Below are 23,162 nucleotides of genomic sequence, written 5' to 3' on the forward strand. Positions count from 1 at the left end.
CTCTCCTACTAGTGTACATTGATGATATACTCATTACTGGTGATGACTTGGAAGGGATCACTCAGTTGAAGCAGCTTCTCAATCAATCCTTCAAAGCGAAGGATCTTGGTCCTTTGACCTATTTTCTTGGTCTTGAGATCACTCGAAGTGCTCGAGGATATTTTGTTAATCAGCGCAAATATGCTAGTGACTTGATTAAAAAGATGGCCAATCTCTCTAACTCGAAGCAAGTTGATACCCCGTTAGAACTCAACCTAAAGTTCAGTAAGGATGATAGACAACTTCTTCATGATGCTACATAAATCATCAACTTGTTTGAAGCCTTATTTACCTTACTATGACTTGGCCAGATATATCATATGCTATGCTGATAGTCAGCTAGTTTGTATCAGCTCCTCGACAACCTCGTTTCTCTGTCGTGCTTTAGATTATCAGATATGTTAGAGGCACCTTATCTCATGGACTTTTCTTCTCATCTCCTCAGTTGATTGCTTATGCTAATGCTGATTGGGATGGTTGTCCTGACACTAGACGTAGGGGTGTTCGCGGATTAGGTTGGGTCGGTTTGAGTAATTTTCTTCAACCGACCCGACCTAGTCAGTTTACTTATTGAATAAACCAAAATCGACTGACCATGAAGCAAAACCGACCTAAACATGAAGGGTCGGTTTGGGTCAGTTTATCAGTTTAGTCAGTTTTTATATATATTTTGAACTAAAATATCTATTTATATTTAAGTTTATTTCTTTTTAGTTTTTCTACAAAATCAAAATATATATTTAAATCGATTAGTTTTTATGCAAAACTGATTTTTTTTGTCAACATATATTTAAATTTATACAAAACTGAATTAACCATTGTATTATATTTGTATTGGTTTTACGTTTTGATTATTTATCATAAATAACCAATTTTTTTCAAAGTTCAAACAAAACACAAATAAAATATATCGACATTTAACATATAGGGTAGGGATTATTTAATAATTACTTGAACATATAGGATCGGTTCAGTTGTGTCAGTTTATTTTCTCATACAAACCAAAACCGACCGGTGGTTTTGAAAAACTAACCAACTCGGGTTGGATCGGGCCGGTTTGGTCGATTTGACATTTAATGTGAACACCCCTAACCAAACAGTCTACCACTGGCTGGTGTGTTTTCTTAGGTGATTCCCTTATCTCTCGGAAGTGCAAGAAGAAACAGTCTCCACATCATCTACTGAAGTCGAATACCGTGCCATGTCCTCTATTTGCACTGAGCTTGTCTTGTTTAAAGCTCTTTTTTATGATTTGACCATTGATCACTCAGCTCTTATTCCTTTATTTGCTAACATGAGTGCAATTAAAATTGCTTCAAATCCAATTTTGCATGAACGGATTATGCACATAGAGATGAATTGTCATTTCATTCGAGATTTTCTCACTACTAGTCACATCACACTACCTCATGTGTCCTCCAATCTCCCGTTGGTTGATCTCTTCACTAAGGCTATGACATGTACTCACATAGTTTTATTGTAGGCAAACTAATGCTCTTACCTAAACATTAATATGAGGAATAACTTTGTAATTTTACTTTTATTTGGCTCTTTTATATACCTCTTTATACATTATTGTACATATTTACTCTTGTAAGTACTCCATTCACACATTATTGTACATTATATATATATATATGTACGTAACGTTTTATTAATGTAAAGACACCCGGTCATGCGCATGTGCAAATAAAAGGCAAAGCTATAGGTTAATATTATATACTCATAGGTTCTTTGTAATAGTATGGCAAACAGGTCTCATATATGCATCCTACTGGCTATTCATATATGTCAACAAGCCAGAAAAAATTTTCCACGTCAACAGTTATCCACTGTAAAATTAATTGCAGTAAGCAGACGAGAGCTTAATTAGAATTTAAATGGAAGAGAAATGAAAAAAAAAATAACATTAATAAATCACTTTGTATGTAGCTAGACAAGAACAGATTCAACAAAAAGAAAATTTATGGGGATTTAATAAAAAAAACGTTTTTTTAAGCTGAAAGCAATTGCTCTGCAGTTAGCAGAAGTTGGAACGGAAAAGCTGACTTTTAAGACGTTTATCCATTTGACTCTAGAAAAGAAACAAGAGGGCATTAGTATGTTAGTGGAATATGAATCAGTAGACTGTTACTGGTAGCAAATATAACCACGTGGCATATTCTTAGCCTCTAAAACTTTGCAAGTATTAGAAAGGTAAGCTGATAGTTCCAGTCGCGACTGTGGTTATATTGTTACCGGTATCATGCCTCTCTCTCTCTAACACACAGACACCTTTGTCCTCAGTCAAATCTTACGACATTTTTCTAGTTTTTTTTTCTTTTTTCTGTTAAATATCAAACTACCATATACGTTTTCAGTAGGACATAGAATTTCAGGCAAAGCATGAACTTGAAAATGAAGTTTTGATGGTATTGAAGACTTAAAAGAGGTATGTGGGTACTTCGTATTTCTCTTTTCTCTTTAATGGCTATGTTCAGTTTTAACTACTTTGGCTTTTTAGCTACATTTTTTCCGGGATTTCTCCCTCCCCCCCCCCTCTCTCTCTCTAGAAATATGGAACCTCTGGTGGTACTACTTGCATTGCGTTGAATGATAATGGTATTCCTCTCCGCTGTTTTCTTTTATGGGATTTTGGTTTCTTGACTAGGATTCTATTTCTCTTGTGATTTTCTTTTTCTGATTTTGTGCTATTTGTTCTTGAATTCCTTTTTCTTTTTCTTCAGGATTCTGAAGTAAAAGTTTCGAACTTATCCTGACTGCAATAGTTAGATTCTATTGCGTGAGTCTATCTTAATTGTATATTTTACTATTTAAAAGATGCAAAACTGAGATCCTTATAGGGTTGTGTTTTAATTCTGTCGAATGCTTTGTCCTGTTCTGGATTTTGTGGGTAGCTTAGTATGGTATGATGGGCGTGATTAAATTTTTGGTTTGTTTCAATAGAATTCTGCATGAATACATGTGCTTTTTTACTTTTGGTGGGAGTAAATGCATTCAAGGTCACTAAGTTTTGGGAATGGAAAGTCAGTTTTTGAGATCAAAGATCTGTTTGCCAATAAAGGTCAAGGATCAGAGGTTTCTACTTTACTTGTGGATTGGTATGTATGTTTCACCATACTTTAAAGGAATATTATTGGATGTTTTTATGGGGTTTAGTGAATTGATACCTATACTGCAACTTGAGAATTTAATTTACTTCCTACTAGTTGAAAATACCACTTTGTAAGGTAGAATATTTAAGGAAGATGAGGATTCGTTCAATCATAAGGAGAAAGGTGGAATTGTAGGACTGCTTAGAGAAAGTAATAATACAGGAATATACCTACAGAAATAAATACGTAGTTATCTGCATCCCAAATATTATTACCACTTCATAGTGTTTGTTTCTGGTTGGAGAAGAGAAGAAGGATAAGGAAAAAAATGGATCTAAATTATCTCTTTTTGATACCTTTGTTGTTGCTCCTAAATTAAAGTACATTAAAAATACTTTTCCATGAATGGTTCTTTTCAAATCTCTTTTAACTTTATAGGATTAACAACTTCTTGCATTTCTTGTTTGACATTGTTTAACATGCTCACACTTCTATGAAATCGTACATGGTTGTGTGGTATTGCCACTATTATTATATGGAACTCCTGCACATAGATATGAATATAGATATACAAACAAATTTATGCCATTTTATATCAAAGGCAAGAATCAATTCTGAATGTTCAATTATTTTGGAGTTTCAACATTTTTGAAATCAATAAGTTATCACTTCAAGTCTATCATATAGTTGTGTTAATTAGAAGGGACTAGTGATGACACATGGCTATTCAAGTACCTTTTATGCATGGATGTTTTAAGGTGGTCTTGGTACTTATGATCAATTTCCTCAAGGGAAAAGCTTCATTAAGGATATTTCTATTAGCTGCAAAGTTTGTGTTTATGGAAGTCTTTAAAGTGGTGAACTTGCTCAAATAGCATTCCTTTTTAAAGAAAGCAAGGATAATACCATCTCTTTTAAAGTAAGCAAGGATAAAAATTATTATTTATTGATTCATGAAGGCTTATTTGAGATTGTAGCTCCAACAAGATTGGTACTAAGATGTAAAGGTACAGATACAAAATATAGATGCTTAAAGAGATGCCAAGAATAGAGATAGGATTCATTGTTTCTCAAAATCATTAAATCAAAAATATGCATATCCAATCCAATATGCTGAAAATATTTTAGTTTAGGTTTATTTTAAGCGAAGTGTCCATTTCATTTTATATCTTTGCAAAATGTAGTTAATTTATTCACTAAGTTTTGTTGAGTTCAAATTACTATGAGCTTCAGACAACTACAATAAGCATGATTAGAAATGATAAAATTATACTCTGGAAGTTTCTGCACAGTATCTAGTGGCAGAAGCATTACCATGTTATTTACGGTGGGTAGCAGCCTCTTTAGAGAACTCCAATCTTCCATGAATACTGTTTGCACTTTCTACTCTAGAAGGAACTCTCCTAAAATAGTACAAAGCATCATTTACAATATTTAAATTTGCTAATTCAAATCCAAACTCAAATAGAAATCTTAACCAGAAAAAATAAATAAGTCTGAAAATATACGTTAGTTCTAATAACATTTCAAAGAACCCAAAGAACTCTTTGGGCACAGGATAAGCTATGCTGGTTAAAGAGAACAATCCTGCACTGGGCTTGTAAATAATCATTGGACAATGGGCTCTGAGCTGGACTGTATTGTTTTTTTTTTCATCAAATTTGCTCTGTTCAGTAATTATTTTCTATCAGATGGTATATAATGTAAGTTATGGAACAAGAGTTACATTCAGATTTGCTTGCTTCTTTTTTGTGTGTTGCAATTTCACTTTCTTTTTTCTCTTTATTTTTTTGATGAAATTCATTTTTAGACAGAGAAAAACATTTTTTTTATGTTTGTTGCAGGCACTGGTTTATAGGCATGGAAATTACTGCTTTGGATTCAGTTGGCCTTCCAGGATTTCCTCCTGAACTAGCCATATTGCCAAAGATAAATGTTGAGAATAATAATGACGAATCAATGAAAGAACTTCGACTTACTCCAGATTCTTCTAATCAGTGCACTGAAAGAGGATTAAATGATGATTCTGGTGCAGGTGCAAATGCAGCTTCAAGGTCAGACATGATGTTTGTGACTGCAAACCCTCTCTCGGAACTAGTCTGGTCCCCACATAGAGGTTTGAGTCTTAAATGTGCTGAGTGCAGCTTTGCTGAGAGGAAGCCCTCTATTTTGTGGGGAGGAGGAAGTAATATGGTACTTTCACTACCCCAAAGCATTAAATCAAAGGAAATTAATAATGATGGACATGAGGCTGGAGGTACTTCAACCTCATTAGGAATGGCTTCCCATTTTGTATGCAGCACTGACAGGGTTAGGTCTCCTAGAAGCACCATGGACATAACATCAGTCAGTGGGAAAGCAAGCGATGAGCACACTATGGGTAATTATACTCCTTTTTCAAGGACTTCCAGTTATCAATGCAATGAAATTGCATATGCTGAATAGAGTCAGATTACAAGTTCTAAGCTTATGAATTCATGGGAAATCTCTATTCCAATGTCTTGATGACCTTTTCATCAACTGATTGTATATGGAGTTTCAATCCTAGAATTTTTGGTGTGTTGGCAGGATCTGGTGGAGACATGGAAGTGTTGAACACAACAAAGGAAACATCTGTCCTTGATACTAGTCAGAAGTTGCTTGATCATTCAGACCACAAAGAGAAGGACAAAAGCTTTGCAGCCTATATTCCAACTGAGACATCAAAAACTGAGGCAAATACTATTTCAAGTTTACCCAATAATACTTGCATCCCAGGTAAGTGTTTGATGGCATTCTTTTCCTGATTTCCTGTCAAAATGGCATCTTAGACGAGATCAGAATTTCTCACAGGTCCAGAAAATGGTGAAACTGCTCATTTTTTATCTAAACAAGATGAACAAAAACATGATTCAAGTCAAGCAGAATCAAGATCCAGATATGTCCACAAGGAAACAAGCTCTGACCCTTTTGTTACAACTAGAGTTGGCAATGGGAATAATGATACAGAAGACATTGAAGTTGCATCAGCCTCTGAAGGTTTTCCAGTAAGACAATGTAAATCTCTCAATTCCGCAGCACCAATTTTGACAGCTCCAAGTAGAAAACGTGGAAGACTAGCTTCAGATAATGATGAAGAAGGAAAAAATAAAATGAAGCTTACTGATTTCAGTCTGGAGAAATGTGAGCTGACTGATGAAAATGCTTTAGAACCTCTGAAGGGTGAAAGTACATGTGCAGAGGTTGATGTAATTTTAACACCAAAACCTTCTGATGAAATTAAACATGTAAAACAGCAGAATAAGAGGAAACTTCTAAAGGAGCAAGGTGCTTCAAGTGAAACTTCTCCAAATAACAGGGAACTCTGCCTTCATCAAAGAGAAGATAAAGATAAGTTTTTGTATGGTGAAGAAATTAAAATACCAAAAGAGGAGGATGACAGCCATGAGAGTGTTGAAAGCTGTAACAGTGCAGGTTTGTCTTCAGCAGGAAAGCGACCATGGAGCTTTGAACAGAAATTAGTTGTTGGGGATAAAAGGCTGAAGAAACAGATCCATGAAAATCCTGGTTCTTCATCTTTAATGAAACAGCATAGCTCCTTTATGACTTGGATCTCAAATATGATGAAGGGATTATCTCAGACTGATCCAGATGTCCCATCTTCGTTGGCCCTTACTGTAAGGCCTCATCATGGACATGGGTGTTTTGATCAACATTCTATGTCACACGACAACCAAAATCCTGGATATGGAAGTATGGGCTTCCAAACTATGTTCCGGGCCTTGTGTTCCCCAAACAAAATGGTACAGGAAACAAGAACATTGAATCTTGTTCATCAATCAGGAGAAATCCCTAAAGAACCTGAGCTAGTTGATGAAGTACGTGACAACAATTTTACTCTTCCGGCCTGTGGTGAAGATGATAAATTACATAAACAAAGTATTGTGCCAAGTGAAAATTTTAACTTGGAGATGTCTCAGCACAGAGAAGGTAATTCAAATGTAGCAGATATTTCTTCTGCACATACTGCTTTTCCTATGGTTAACCACAAGAGTGATGGTGCTGAGAATAATAATTCAGGCAAAATTGCATCTGGCACTGTCAAGTGTAGAGTGAGCTCTTCAACTTCATCATTCCGTAAGGATTCTGAATCTCCATATGAAGGGAAAGAAACGTGTAAATTTGGTTTCATTGATCCAAATAAGTCTTCAACTTCTGTCCCCAACAGAAGCAGCTTCCTTGGGAGTTCATGGATAACTCGGTTTTCTCTGAAAGTTCCTAACTCTGAGTCAAGTTCACCTATATGCAAGGAGAATGCAGATATACCTGCCGAGTATTGCTCCGAGGGAACCGGGATTCTTCCTCATCCTCAGAACTGTATAGTAACCAAAGACCAAAACTATTTAGAGGATGCCATGGAGAACTCTGTTGAACACCAAATGGACATTGCAAGTAGAAAGTTTAATAGATCTGCAGTCAATAGTTCTGCCTCCTTGGCCTTAAAAGAAACTGAAGGACAATTTGATCAGAAGTTCAAATCTAAATTGAAAGTTATTCTTCCATCACAAAGATTCAAAAGTTCAGAGGACATGGCTTCAGTTTTTGCAAGGAGATTGGATGCTCTCAGACACATCATAACATCAGAAATAGCAGACAGTGCAACATGTGTAATCAGAACATGCCTATTTTGTGGCATAAGAGGTCATAACTTACAAGATTGCTCAGAGATTATTGAATCTGAGATTGAAGATCTCATAAGAAATATCAATTCATATGGAGGTTGTGAAGAGTCTCCATGCTTGTGCATCCGCTGCTTCCAGCTCAACCATTGGGCTGTTGCATGCCCCAATGTCTCTTTGAAAAGAGAAAGTCATTTGGATGGTGATGCATCTTTGGTTAACTTAAGTAGTGATAAAAATCACCAGAATCCAGAAAATAATACCATTACCCATTGGATTGAAAGATACCTAAGGCTATCAGAAAATAAGGATAGAAAGTGCCAGGACAGCACTAAACTCACAACCCATGACAGCCAAAGTTCAAGAATGGATGACAAAGCTTTGGCTTGTAAGAATGCCAAGAAATTTTCTAGTGGAAAGGCGATTGTCAATGATTTCCTTTTGGATTCAAAGCCAGGTAAGGATATTCTAGCAAACAACACCTGTGAAGGAACAAAAAAACACAGAGTTTCTGTGGAATATGTACTGAATGGAAAGAAGATTGCTTCAAATTTTATGGAGAATGAATCAAAAGACAATCTAATTAGCTCCTTCAGCAACCATATTACCAGGCAGATTCCAGATGTACCTAGAGGGACCTTTGAAGCAATAAGGAAACTCCGTCTATCTCGTGCAGATATCCTGAAGTAAGAAGAGATTTTCACACCAACATTACATGGAAAATGATTATATTCTTAATTGTTCTTTGGAAGAAGAGAAATTTTTTTTTTTTTTCATTTAACTCTTGCGCCTCTGGCTACAGTTAATTAGTTAACAAACATTAGTTTAATTAATAAATTTTCAATATCAGATGCAGTTTGAAACTTTGAATATCCAATTTTCATTTTGTGAATATTTTTCTAGCATAGGAGATATCTAAGAAATAGCACTACATATAATCTTCCTTTATTCAAGATGTTTGTACAGGATTCTGTCCCGAAATTGTTCATAACCCTTTCTGTCCACTTTCACTGTTATTCATTTAGTTAAATAATGTGGTTCGTTCCCTGCTATACATATTTGCTACTGCTTTTAATAATTCCATAGTGCAGTCCTTGGTTCATGCATCTTAGGATTTTGGTTTATACTTCAAGGACAAACTTTGAAAGATTTTATGGGCCTTTTTCTTACATTTTACATCCATTTTCTGTTTTAAATATGAAAGTCCTTTTACTGAATCTCATTTACACCATAATTAGTACATACCATCCTTCAATTTTTCTTTTTTTACATGAAATGAACTATAAGTATGGCTTAGTTGAAAATTACACCTATAGTAATTCAGATAATGCAAGAAAATAAGAAAAGAGAGAAAGAGAAAGAAGAAGAAAGAAGTTTCAGCAATAGGTTGTGGAAGAAGAAAAAAAGGGAAGAGAGAAAAGAAGAATTCAAACCTCTCTCTCTAGCCCCCTTTCATCACTTTTATTAATAATTCTAAGTCTGAGTACAATTACTTGGATGCCCTTAATGGGGCAGCCAACACTAAAGAAATAATTAAAGAAAATAAAAGAAGGCCCATAAAGCCCATAACTAAGAAATATAACTTTTAAATACGACTTAAAAGAAATAAAGAACACTAAGGCCCATTTGGCCCATTCTCACTACACTCCCCCTCAAGCTGAGCATAGATGTCAGTCATGCCCAACTTGCATACATAATGTTGAAGATTTGCCTTTGGGACTCCCTTAGTTAGAAAATTTGCTAGCTGCTCTTCTGATGCAATGAAAGGTAGGCACACCTCTCCTGAAGCCACTCTCTCCCATGTAAAGTGTTTGTCTACCTCAATGTGCTTAGTTCTATCATGCTGAACTGGGTTGTGAGCAATGTTAATAGCAGCTTGATTATCACAATACAACATCAGTGGCTCGTCACATGAAATACCCATCTCATTAAGGAGAGATCTAAGCCATAACAACTCAAAAACACCATGGGCCATAGCTCTATACTCTGCCTCAGTTGAAGATCTAGCAACCACTAATTGTTTTTTGCTTCTCCAAGAAACAATATTTCCAGTTACCATAGCATAATATCCTGATGTGGATCTCCTGTCATCCACATTTCCTACCCAATCAGCATCTGTATATGCTTCTACCTTCATGTGTCCATGTTTAGCAAATAATATACCCTTCATGGGGGTTCCCTTAAGGTAGCATAACACCCTTTCTTCAGTAGCCATATGTGTGTCTCTAGGAGCATGCATGAACTGGCTGATGACACTCACAGCATATAAAATGTTTGGACGAGTCATACATAGACAAAGAAGTTTCCCCAGTAATATCTGAAACACTCCCTTGTCAACTAAAAGTTCTCCATTATTAGCTGAGAGTTTATGGCTTACATCAATAGGGGTATAGGCAAGTTTAGCACCAAGTTTTCTAGTCTCAATAAGAAGGTCTAGCACATACTTCCGTTGAGAAATAAAGATACCTTCCTTGGACCTAGCAACCTCAATGCCCAGAAAATACTGCAACTCCCCTAAATCTTTAATTTCAAATTCAGAACTGAGAAATTTCTTGAGAGCACTAACTTCTTCTATATCACTGCTAGTAACAACAGTATCATCTAAATAAACTATAAGAAATGTCACCAGAGTGCCTTTTCTCTTAACAAAGAGGGTATGATCTGATTGAGTCTGAGTGTAGCCAAACAGAACAAGAGCAGCCCTAAACCTATCAAACCAAGCACATGGAGATTGTTTCAGGCCATAAAATGATTTCTTCGATCTACACACCTTACCCTGCATTTCCTTGCCATATATACCAGGAGGGGACATATATACCTCTTCAGTGGGATCACCATTCAGGAATGCATTCCTAGCATCAAATTGATATAGAGGCCAATTATAGCTCATTGCTAAGGATTAAAGAACTCTCACCAAAGTCATCTTAGCAACTGGAGAAAAGGTCTTAGTGTAATCTATCCCATATACCTGGGTATATCCCTTGGCAACAAGCCAAGCTTTATACCTCTCAATTGACCCATCTACATGATACTTGATAGTGAAAGCCCACTTGCACCCAACAGGTTCTTTCCCAGCTGGAAAGTCAACAATATCTTAGGTATTTTTTTTATGAAGGGCTTATATTTCAGTACCCATAGCATCCCTCTAATCTGGTGTGGCTAAGGCTTCTAAAATAGACTTTGGGATGGATTGAGAGGAAATGGAGGCTAGAAAGGCATAGTAGGATGGGAACAATAAGCTGTAGGAAAGGTGTTTGGAAATACAATGAGTTGTACATTTCCTCTTACCTTTTCTCAAAGCAATGGGTAGGTTAAGGTTTGGAAATGAGGATGTTGGTGGAGGAGGTGATGGACATGTCCTCTCTTCAGTAATCGGGAGCGCCTGAGACTCAACTGGAAGTGTGGGATCAACCTATGTTTGCCTTAGCCTTTACTGCTGGTATCACCTCTAGAGAATAGGAGGAGGGGGGGAGGAGCAGGAGTGGAAGACCTCAAAGGAGAGGATCCCTCCAAGGGAATGAGAGTAACTGTGGAGGGTTCGACACAAGACTCAATTGGAGTTAGCAAAGGAAGGGATAAAGAAAACAACTTGAGAGATCTCTCCCCCTCAGAAGGATGGCTATAAAAAGGAATTGGCTCTGCAAAGGTGACATCCATGGAAACAAACCGGGTGCCACTAATGGGATCATAAAAACAAAACCCTTTCTGTGTAGAGGCATAACCAAGGAAGATACACTTCTGAGCCTTGGGGTCAAACTTGTACTTTTGGAACTGGGAATATGGACATAACAAGTGCAACCAAAGACCCCCAAAGGAATAGAGAAAATCTCAACATCGGGAAAGAGGACTCCAAAAGGAGATTTTAACCCCAAGACTTAAGAAGGCATGCGGTTAATAAGGTAGGTAGTTGTTAAAACTGCATCACCCCAAACCTTCACAGGAACACGGGTAGCAAAAATAATGCTCCTTGCAACTTCCACAATGTGTCTATTTTTCCTCTCCGCTACATTTTGTTGTGGAGTGCAGGCACAAGAACTCTAATGAATAACCCCAAACTTCTCAAGAAAGGAGGTAAGGTCCTCAAAATATTCCTTAGCATTGTCTGACCGGAATATTTTGATTCGAGTATTAAACTGAATGAATGTGTTCATGGAATTGTTGCACAAGTTTAGGCACTTCATCTCGAGAGCGCATAAGGTAAATCCAACTATATCGTGAAAAATCATCAATAAACAGGATGAAATATTTATACCCACCCATACATGGTAAATGGTAAGGCCCCCACACATCAAAGTGAACAATATTAAAAGGAATAGTTAATCTTTTATTACTTGAAGGATAAGTGCTCTTACAATGCTTTGAGAACTCACAAGATTCACAATAAAGACTTGATAGACTAATTCCTTTAAATAACTCTGGAAACAATTGTCTCAATGAAGAAAAGGACAAATAACCCAAATGAATATGACATAACATAATACAACTAGTGGACTCTGAAACAAATGCAGTTCTCTTAAGTTGTACTTGGCTCTACTCAGGTGTGTCTAACAGATAAATCCCATTCGCCTCATGGCCATTCCCAATCACCTTTTGAGATTCCATGTCTTGAAAATCACAATATGAAGGAAAAAATGTCACATTGCAATTCAGGGATTTAGTCAAATTACTAACTACAAGCAAATTGGTATTAAGTTTAGGTACATGGAGAACATATGGCTACCTAGCCCTTTCCCGTGATAAGGGCTAGGGAGCCATCAGCAAGGGATATCTTGTCTCAACCAAAAAGAAGTTGGTAAGAGGTGAATAACTGTAAAACACTGGTCATATGGTCAGAAGCACCAGAATCAATTATCCAAGGGGTTTTATGAGTACCTGAGACAGAAGCATGATGTGCAGTGGGATGAATACCTGAGTGAGCATATGTAGAGGAAGGAATAGTCTTTGAAGGAGCTGTAGCAGTGAACTAAGTGATTGATGATTCGGCCATACTTCTCATATTCAGCCCTAGCGGCTGCAAGCTGTTCTCCCACTGACTTCTCTCCACCCTGTCCTTGTTCACCTTGTGAAGAGGTGGCTACATTTGCATTTCCACCTTTTCCAGTTTCAACCCTTTTTCCACCATTTTCTTTCATGAATCTAGCAGGAACGAGTTATGGATGCAGCTTCCGACATGTGTCTTTAGTGTATTTAGGCTTCTTGTAGTATTCATAGATAACATCTTTCTTCCCAGTGCTAACCTTCGGTTTCATCCCAGCATTAGCATAGTGATCAACATGTGGCTCAACAGGCTGAACATGTCTTCTGCTTTCCTCACTGCTCACCATAGCATATGCCTGAGACAAAGTCACCTCATCTTTTGCTAAAACATTATGCTTCACAATATCATACTCCGAGTTGAGTCCGGGGAGGAACTCATAGACTCGATTTCTCTCCACCAACCTCCTATATGTTTCTGCATCCTTTGTTCAACCCCAACCAATAGTCTCCATCAAATCAATCTCTTGCCAAAGAGATTTCAGCATAGAGAAGTAGACTGCTAAGGGCTTCTCCCCCTGTCTAAGATTATTCACATCATGCTTCAATTTTTAGGCCCAAGCAACATTAAGCTTTTGGGAATAGGTCTCTGTGACACTATCCCACACTTCTTTTGCAGTTTCCATCCACAAGTAATGCTGACTAATGTGTGGTTGCATAGAATTCACTAACCAACCCACTACTGTGTAGTTTTCCTACATCCACCTTTCATAGGTAGGATCGTCCTCCTTCGGTTTCTTCTTGCTCCTGGTAATATAACCCTATTTTCCTATACTACACATGTATCTTAATAGATTGAGACCAAGCTAAATAATTGGTCCCATCTAGTTTCATAGTAGTCACTGCCCCAAAAAGATTTTCCACTGACCCCCCATGTCCAAACCTAGAATCTGTGGAATATTTGGTCTCTCCTCCAGTTTGCTCCATTGAGTAAACAGATGCAAACGAAAATCAAATTGGGGCTTTACTAGGCTAGATTTACTATTCTAAGCAAAGAACAACCTTTCAACCCCCCCCAAAATTAGGGTTCACAAGGTCTTGCGAGATGGGGAGAAAGAGAGAAACTTCAACCACCCCTTCCAAAGGTTCTAGAATTCAATCCAACCAAAACCACCCCTAATAGAAATCAAAAGGCTTACCTCTGATCCCCAAGCATCTGGTTCAAATTGTCTCTACGATCTATAACAAGGTTTCTCCAATTATCTAGGGTTTTCGGGAAAAATCTCCAAGAACCTGCCCTAGGCTTCAACTAAGGATGAAAAACCTCCACAAAACTCTCCAAAAACCTTCCTAATTGGGCTGCATAAGTAGCTGATTGATCAATCGATCAGTTCTCCATACACACTATGTATGGGCAAAGAAAGGAGAAAAAAGTCGAAAGTGAGAACTCGCTCTGATACCAAGTTGAAAATTACACCCACATTAATTCAGATAATGCAAGAAAAGAGAGAAAGAGAAAGAAGAAGAAAGAAGTTTCAGCAATAGGTTGTCAAAGAAGAAAAGAAAGGAAGAGAGAAAAGAAGAATTTGAACCTCTCTCTCTAGCCCCCTTTCATCACTTTTATTAATAATTCTGAGTATTACTTGGATGCCCTTAATGGAGCGGCCAGCACTAAAGAAATAATTAAAGAAAATAAAAGAAGGCCCATAACTAAGAAATATAACTTTTAAATACTACTTAAAAGAAATAAAGAACACTAAGGCCCATTCAGCCCATTCTCACTACAGGCTTGATGAAATCTGTAACATGTTTAGTTCAGGTCAGAAGTGAGGGAGATTCTGCAGATCCCTCCTTATTCAGATCAATAGTGATATTTTATGTTTTTGAGATTTCTCTTGTATATAATTGGTTTTGTGCATTTCCTAGCCAAGAGGATGCACCAACATTTTTTATTGCAAATAGGGGTGGGGCTCTTATTGATTAAAATAATATTATTAGCAGTGATTTTTACAACAAAGGCACCCATCCTTTCTTAATCAGCTCCCTTAGGTTGGTGCCTATTGTTGGGCATACTAGCTTCCTGTTATTTTTGTTTAGGGTAGTTACCTCTTCATGCATGATATGTCTTGACCACAAAGAATCTTGTACCATCTCTCATTCTTTTTCATAGTAAATAGAGGATATATCTCTCCCAAGGACCAATGTTTTTAAAGGCATTGGAGGCACACCTCCAAGCAAGGCACTATATAAAACCTAGAGGTGCCACAGTGGAGGCATAGAGATGCTTAAGGCATAGGCCTCCAGTATAGAAGCATATGAGGCATATACTTTTATTGTGCTTACCTTTTAAGGTAATTTTTTACAATAAAAGTTGCATAAATAAAAGTGTGGAAACCATTTATTCGTGTTTATTATAATCATGATGTAGAAGATGAAAACCCTCCAAATTTGTTTATTATAATCATTATATTTTTTTGAAGATAAAAATAAAATTTATAAAAAGGAAAAAGAAATTACAAGAAAGGTGACCAGAAGTCACCTGAGAGAAGAAAGATGGAAAAACAACCTCCAACACACCCTTCAGCAACCACTGCAAACAACAAACTTTCTCCACTACAAAAACTTAACCACCCAACCCTAGACAACTTTACAAACAATAATAAAATTAAACTTCAAACAAAACAAACCAGAAAAGACCATTGTAACAGCCCGACCAAGACATTAAATCCCACAAACTCCAAAAAGAAGACAGACACCAAAGCGTTACACTCTTCACACATTAACACCACATTAAATCCCACTGCCTTCTTTCTATCAAAATTACCTTCAACCCTAACATTAAACTCCACTTCTTTTGAAAACACCTTACTCTCCTCTCGACTCTTCTCCTCCAAATCTTTAAAAGACCTTGCAAACTCCTCACCCCGCCCCCAAAAGAAAAAAGAAAAAAAAAAACAGTACCAAAAATGTTGCTTACCTCAACACCTCTATTCACCATTGTTTCTAGGTCTACTGAACTCCTAATGACATGTTTTTCATCTAGAATCACTTCATCCCCCTCTCGACTACTTTTTCCTTCCTCTCCTAAAAACTCCTCATCATTTCCATCCTGATCAGTTGGTTTTGTTCTATATTTTCTTTCCCTATTCAAGGTTCAAAATTTCGATACAATACGCTCCGTATTGGGCATATTGTATCATAGCAGTAGCTACCTGGAACCCCAAATCAGGGGTGTTTTGGAATTCGGCCACTTTCAGGGGGTAGGTAAGCCTAAAATCGACCCCCTGAAACAATTTAAAAAAAAAAACTAAAAAGAAAAATTTATGAAGTATCGAAACACCCGATACGCATGTTCGTGCATATCAGGAGTGTCAATACTTTAAACCATGTTCCTACTATATACTTTAGTAGCTAACTTAATACCTTTCCTTGCCACACCCACTTGGTCATCTCCTTCACCAAACTTCCTTGATCAACTCTCCTCCTCCCTCCTCTCTTCAACTATTCTTAAACCATCTCAGACTGAATTGCTTCTGACTCAAGTCTCAACTCCCCCTCTGCTGTCGACCCAAATCTCCTATCAATTTCTATTCTTGAACTTCTTTCCCATATTCTCCTTTTCCTTTGCTAACTTTCTTTGAAATTGTTTTCCCAACTGCTTCTTTTTCTACCTCCAAAACCTTGCCCCCTTAAGCTTCACTGAAAATATTCTCACAAACCCCATCCTCAACCTTTCCCCTTAATGAACTCTCACCCACCTCCCGACAACCTCCCAGCCGTAGACCACTAATTCTTTCTTCCTCACCTCCCTCTGTAAAGACAGAACTAGAGTTGTTAATTATAATATTTTAATAAAATGTTATAGATAGAAGTGGGGGCACCATAGCTTTGATTTCTTTTAATGTGTACTTCATCCATTTTAATATGATATGAAACACTTGTTTATGCTAATATTGTGCAATTTATGTGATTTGTTAATTTGGAAATTTCTATTTTCAACTTTGCAAGTGATATGGATTTTAACTCATATAGTTATGGATGATGATACTTAATGTGATTGTAATTCAATTGTTTATATAAGTGCTATGGTTTTATTATTAAAAATTGCAAATATGAAATTTTCTAATTTCTCATAATTTTTCCTATTTTTATGCTAATGAATCTTGTCCATCATTCTGTTCTATTGAGTACCATGTTTTTTGTTAAATTGTAAATAAAAAATCCTTAGATCATTTCTTACCACTTAAGTCCACATTTTCTTTGGCCTTTTTAGAACTTTCTATTTTTACCATGTGTCTCCTTTCTCATTGGTGCAGTTACTGGTCATCCACTAACATGGCAAAACTATCTCAGTTGACTTTCTCTCATCTTGTGACTTATTGTGGTTAATCTAAGTCCTCTAGACACATATTTCTAATTTTATCCTTTCTAGTCATTTCAATCATCCACATTAGCGTTCTTAAGTTTTGATAAGGATCTCAACTAAACTCAGCCTTAACCCCAACTATTTTGAGTCAAGGCTGTAATTATGTGATTGTGAAAACCATAACCCCTATAGTAGAAAACTAGAGAATAAGAAATGAGAAAGAAAGGGAGAAGAGAAAGATCTAGGTTTTGGGGTTAGAGACACCTGATGTTATGCTCTCTCAAATGAGAGCCTACTTACATATTAGAAAAAAAAATGTTGAAATTATATGGACACCCTCATTAGAGATGAACTTACAGTGTAATTCCCAACATAAAACACATTAATTAAAATGCCCATCACTCACTCAAGTAATTACATAACATACCTTCCTAAACATTTAAATGCCCTCCTCAAGTTAGCACTGGTTGCCTTGCCTTCAGATTGATGATGTGATCTTAGTAGTAAGTACACTCGACTGATCATTGGAGGCTTCAATTCTCAAAGACAATGGCTTGAAGCTTCTGATGTGGCGGCATACTAGCATGTTTATCACACCTACAATGATCCAAATCATCTTGGGTTGTATTTATGGTGGAAGTCTTGGCTCTTATGTTGAGACAAATCTTCAACTAATTAGATGGTCCTTATGCTAGCTAATGGCTCTTACCCAGGATATGATCAACACTATATTCAGGGAGGCAGTAGCTGAATTATCAAATCCACCTCTTGTCTCATACCTCAGTCACAGTGATAACCAATTAGATTTGCAAATACTGAACCAATTATGTGATATATGAGCAAAGGGAATACGCATTAAGCACATTCCTCAAGGTGCAACTACTATAAGAGAAGAAACAAATAGGCATGCTGGAAATACGTAGATTTTTCCACAATGCTTTCATTGCATTAGTCAATCACCTACAAGCTGGCCTTAGATACCATAAACTGTCTCTGGTCATTCCACTGCTATTTAGATATTTCATCATACACCTTACATATAGCAAAAACATCCCAATAACATCAAGTGCATTAACCAATTCAACAATAGACATCCATTTATTTATAATCCAGGTATGCCAAATAAAACCTCTTGATCAGCATCAATAAAAAATGTAAACCAAAGACCAAAACTAATATAAGCATTTATAGCCCAAACTAGAAGTTCCAACACTTCAACTAGACACATTAACACATAGTAGGCTTCAAGCAGGACCAAATAACAACCATATATGTGTTAAAGATTGGATATATAAGCACAACACCAGAAAAATACGGAGAGGAAAATATGGTATTTTGCACTAATAATATGAGCATTTTATCCAAAACCTGTCCCCATATCTTCAAAAGGCTCACTAGGTTCAAAATCTACTAGCCCCATGCCACTTGGTATTAAACTGTCAATAGTAAACTTGAAATGATTTAAGAAAATATGAATTTTTTTGTGAATTTTCACCATAAAATCCACAAAAAAGACACTTACTCAAACCTAATGCCTTTGACACCTTTATGGTAAAAAAAAAATCAACACTGAACCACCCCCTTTGTCTTTCCCAGTCAACACAACCAGATCTGGTAGTTATTGGATCATATCTCAAGGTCTGGAGTGCCAGAAAGCATGTGGAGATCTCCCATTCTCTAGCACCAAGTAGGAAACAAGAGAAGAAGAAATGAGGGAGAAAGCTCTAGGCATAGGGTTAGAAACACCTAATATTATTCTCCCTCTCAAATAAGAGAGCTTACTTAAATATTAAAACAACTCTTAGAAATTTCATGGACACCTTTATGGGAATTGTACACTTGTACTTCCAATGAATTCACTAACATAGAAACATGCTTATACTAAAACACCCATTACTCAAGTAATTACACAAATTGAATCCTAAATATTGTGATACCTCTCAATATCTCAAATACCTATGTCCAATGGATTATTCTGATGGTGATCAACTCTACCATTGCCTCAAAGGATATCTTCTTGTTTTTGAACACTGTGACACTGCATGTAACATGTATCCTCACAAAACCAGTTCCCTGTCACAGACATTCTTTGCTGTTTATTTTTTTTTTCTTTTGTGTTGTAATTGATAAGTTCTTCATATTTTATCTTTATCAGATGGATGAAATCCCCAATTTCAGCTTTTAGTCTTGAGGGATTTTTTGTACGCTTGCGTCTTGGGAAGTGGGAAGAAGGACTAGGAGGAACAGGTTACTATGTGGCTTACATTAATGGTAAATATGGAACCAAACACACTCTCTATCACTAAACAGCTTCTTATGTAATTCTTCTGACCAATCAATCGAAACAGTTCTTCCTTTTTTTTTCCTGTTAGCATGTCTGCTGCCAATTTAACTTTCCAATATATGAAAAATATTACTAATACATATATTCCATATCTATACTTTTGTCTTTGTTGATTCTTTTGCTTTGTTGTCTGCATTTTCCTCTCTTTGATTCTATTTTGGTATTATAGGCATGTCAAGAGACAGATCAGTTGAAGGTTCTGAGATTCCCCTTTCTGTGGACATTGGAGGCTTCAAAAGCATAGTTGAGAGTCGCTATCTATCTAACCATGACTTCATTGAGGTAAACATCTCATCTCAATTACATTCTAGATTTAAATAAAATGGTCCTTATTATTTGTATCATTATTGAGATTCAACAGAAATGGAATTTCATGCATTAATCGTGTTCATAGGAAGCCACCAAAATGCACCTGTAAGAAGGAATTATCTAATGCAAGTTGGTAGTTCTAAAAGAGTAACAGGAAAGCTGAAATGGACATTTATTTAGGTTATAAGGAATTATCTGGATTCACAACTTCACAAGGGATATGCCCTTGATAGAGTAGAGTGGAAAAACAAGATTCATGTAGCCAACCCCATGTAGTTATGATAAAGGCTTTGTTGAGTTGAGCTGGCATGAATATTTCATTGATATAAATCAAGAAGCTACAAGAAAAGAAGATTTAGTAATCCTTCACCCTGTGTTTGGTTTGAAGGAAAAAGTAGGGAAAGGAAGGGAAAGGCAGGGAAACCTATATAAACTTTGTATAGGTTTGCCTACCTTTCCCTTCCTTTCTACCTTTTCCTTCAAACCGAACATATCATTCATAAAAAATCACAAAAATACAAAGATTACAAGGAACAATTCTCCCAGACGACATCCTATTTCCATGCAAAGATTACAAGGAACAAGCAATCCACATTCAACACATTTCCATGCAAATAATTTGTGAGAGGCAGGGATAGCTGATCAAATTGCTACCATGTATCATGTTTCAATATTGTCCTTAATTCATCTAAGAAAATGATTGAAAGCAATCAATATTTAGTAGAATTTATGTCAGCTATTATGTTTTGGTCTACTCCTCCCAAGACCCCATCTAGCTGGGACCAACATTGGGTAATAGCCTTTTATGTCAACCATTATATTTCACTAAGAATAAGCATTACCCTGTATTCTCATCAATTTTTCATCTAGTCCTCCCATTTGATATCCTAACAATCCTATAGAAAGTCATGGTGAATTGATCCTGGCTTGGAGATTTCTTCTGGTTAAGATCCATAAGTTGTTTTTGGATTGTGGGAGTGGATTTGGAATTGAATTCTGACCCATCTCATTCTGAAAACACAAATGACCATCCCCAATGAATTTAAATACTGAAAGTCCACATTTGTCGAATTTGCAGAATTTGCCTGTTAATTCTACCTCTATTTGCAATTCCTTCCTAATTCAATCATAGCCTAAGTGCATCCCACAATTCCATTTCCTTGAATGGTTTTTTCAATCCAATAGCACACACTTTTGGGTGCTGCTATCAAAATAAAGATCCTAGACTTAGTTCCACAAGGATCAATTCCTTGTATGATCAAAGTAGAAGTTGGTGATGCACTTTTAACCTCATTCTCTTACTTTATGTAACCAGTGTCTCATTTCTTCATTTTTAAAAATCTATGAAGGTAAGTACAAAATTTATTATAGTTTAAGAGCATTAATGTGTACTTCTAGCTGATTTGCAAAATTAAGTTCATTACAGGAGGGTGCATATCTTGCAGAGCCTACTTCCCTCTGTGGGATACTTCTTGTGAAAGGGACTTCACTAGTGTATTTCTTCTGAAACTAAGAATTTTTCATGGAAGGCATTTGCAAGAAATACTAAGCTCAAGAGGTTTAGGTTTGAACATTTATGTAGGTATTGAATATCCTTGATTTATGATTCTAATTTTGATACAAAGGAAAAATAGATTACTTTGTCCAGGTAGAAGAATGAGCACATAATTGAACTAATTCAATTTCTGCCTGAGGAAGGTGAAGATGAACTAAACTTAAACCCCCTCATGTACTAAGGGACCTTCTGCCATGAGATAATTCCACCACAAGCTTCCTATCTCCAATCTGGGCAATAGAAACAGAAAAGGGACCACTGACAATATTTTTTACCAGAAAACTCTCTGTTCCACATCACTAGAACTATTCTACTGTATCAATAGCTGACAAAGTCTCCAGCTCACAATTTCAATTTCCCCATAGTTCATGGACAGTTTTCAACTCATTATTTTTGAGTTCTGGGAATATTTATCTTTGCCAATTAGAAAATTATTGATTTGAATCAGAATACATACATCAACCGGTCAAGAAATATTTTCTGAATAATGTTTTCTTGGTGACTACTGTGGGCAAAAATTTTGTGCTTTCAGGCCTAGATAGCATATTCAAATATTATATGCTGACGGTTGTCTATTTTTTCTTAAATATATAAGATTCCATATGATGAAGAAGTTGGTGAATAATTATGCAAATTTTGAGGTAGACATCCAATACAAGGATAATATGAATTTTGAACAATACGAGATGCTATAGCATAAACATACATAATATTTGCATGTATTTACATGTAAGATATGCTAATATATTGTTCCTAAAGTTTTACTAAAAAATACAAACGAATATATATTGAGCCTGTCTTTTGCTATATTTCAGTCGTTTGGTTGTAAATTTTTAATCTTGAATAAAATAAATAACTGCTATATAGTATCTCTGTAGACCTAATTGTTAATTATGGTGTCTCGGCGCCTGATACTAATATTATACTAGTCTAAGTTGTTAAGCATCTTTGGTACTTTACAGGATGAGCTCATGGCATGGTGGTGTACAATCTCAAGAAGTACTAGAAAGCTACCATCTGAAGAGGACCTAAAAATGAAGCTTGAAGAGCGGAAGAAGTTTGGGTTTTAGGCACGAAGGCTTTTATATAGCTTCCTCTTTCTTTGTTGTCTCTGTATGTCATGGTTACTTCAAGTCCAGCCTAAACAAGGCACAAATTGGCAAACCTCATGAGCTTCAATTCCAGCTTACGCATCACAATTGGTAAATCTCATGAGCTTTGTACATGAAATTTTTGAAACATCCTAGACACTTGCCATCTCCAGATTGGCGATTGTGATGTGTGATACTTAAGTCCATAAAGATTTGGTTGGAAGTAGTAAGAAATGATTTAAGCACCCATAATTTGACAATAGATATGCCACTGAACAGAAAGGAATGGCGAAACAGGATTTATGTAGCCAACCCATATGGTTGGGACAAGGCTTAGATGATGATGGTCATGGTGATGATTGATGATGAAGGGATCCTTCTACATTCCTTTATAAATCCCATAGTGATACTTGAGGATTAATTTGTTTGATCTCTTTAGCTCAATTTTCTATTTCTGCCATTGTTCTTTACCAAAGTTGAAGTTTATAATATATTTACAGCCCACGATTCCTAAATGCCTTGCCTTTTTGCATTAGTTCATACTTCTTTATTCCACTTGATAAATTTAAGGTTTACAATAATTATCAGGAGAGACGCTTAAACTCTTCTGCCTACATTTTTTTCTCTTTGATTGTAGAACTAATTCATGTTTCAGCAATTTTACAGTCCCTAAATCCAGTTTGAAGCTCTATCATGTATTGAATCGTACACGTATGAAGATCTCCCCCCCC

The 23,162-nt window shown here is 36.3% G+C and overlaps 1 protein-coding gene across 9 annotated transcripts; it reads left to right on the forward strand.

The window, feature by feature from the left end:
- Positions 1–2,269: 2,269 nt before the first annotated feature.
- On the forward strand, positions 2,270–22,946 carry TZP (zinc knuckle (CCHC-type) family protein). Of its 9 annotated transcripts, none has more exons than XM_088895064.1 (7): positions 2,270–2,470; positions 4,979–5,514; positions 5,703–5,891; positions 5,955–8,478; positions 19,288–19,403; positions 19,646–19,758; positions 22,303–22,946. In XM_088895064.1, exons 2-7 carry the CDS (start codon positions 4,995–4,997, stop codon positions 22,408–22,410), a joined length of 3,570 nt encoding a protein of 1,189 aa, XP_088751190.1. In that variant the 5' UTR covers positions 2,270–2,470; positions 4,979–4,994; the 3' UTR covers positions 22,411–22,946. The 9 variants fall into 9 exon arrangements, with proteins under 9 accessions (XP_088751190.1, XP_010278116.1, XP_088751193.1 ...); XM_010279814.3 differs by having other exon boundaries at positions 2,271–2,470; positions 5,967–8,478; XM_088895067.1 differs by having other exon boundaries at positions 2,271–2,470; positions 5,170–5,514.
- The last annotated feature ends 216 nt before the right edge of the window (positions 22,947–23,162 follow it).

Source organism: Nelumbo nucifera, chromosome 1 (genome assembly GCF_055504915.1).
Source record: "Nelumbo nucifera cultivar China Antique chromosome 1, China Antique-T2T, whole genome shotgun sequence".
In the NCBI taxonomy this organism is placed as follows: domain Eukaryota; kingdom Viridiplantae; phylum Streptophyta; class Magnoliopsida; order Proteales; family Nelumbonaceae; genus Nelumbo; species Nelumbo nucifera.

What these genes read in the sequence shown, in the direction of transcription:
- TZP (XM_088895062.1), top strand. Translation starts at nt 3,031, where the DNA reads ATGCATTCAAGGTCACTAAGTTTTGGGAATGGAAAGTCAGTTTTTGAG. An exon ending in CAATAATACTTGCATCCCAG is followed by an intron (nt 5,892 to 5,954) that starts GTAAGTGTTTGA and finishes AGACGAGATCAG; the next exon opens with AATTTCTCACAGGTCCAGAA. An exon ending in CTATGTGGCTTACATTAATG is followed by an intron (nt 19,404 to 19,645) that starts GTAAATATGGAA and finishes TTGGTATTATAG; the next exon opens with GCATGTCAAGAGACAGATCA.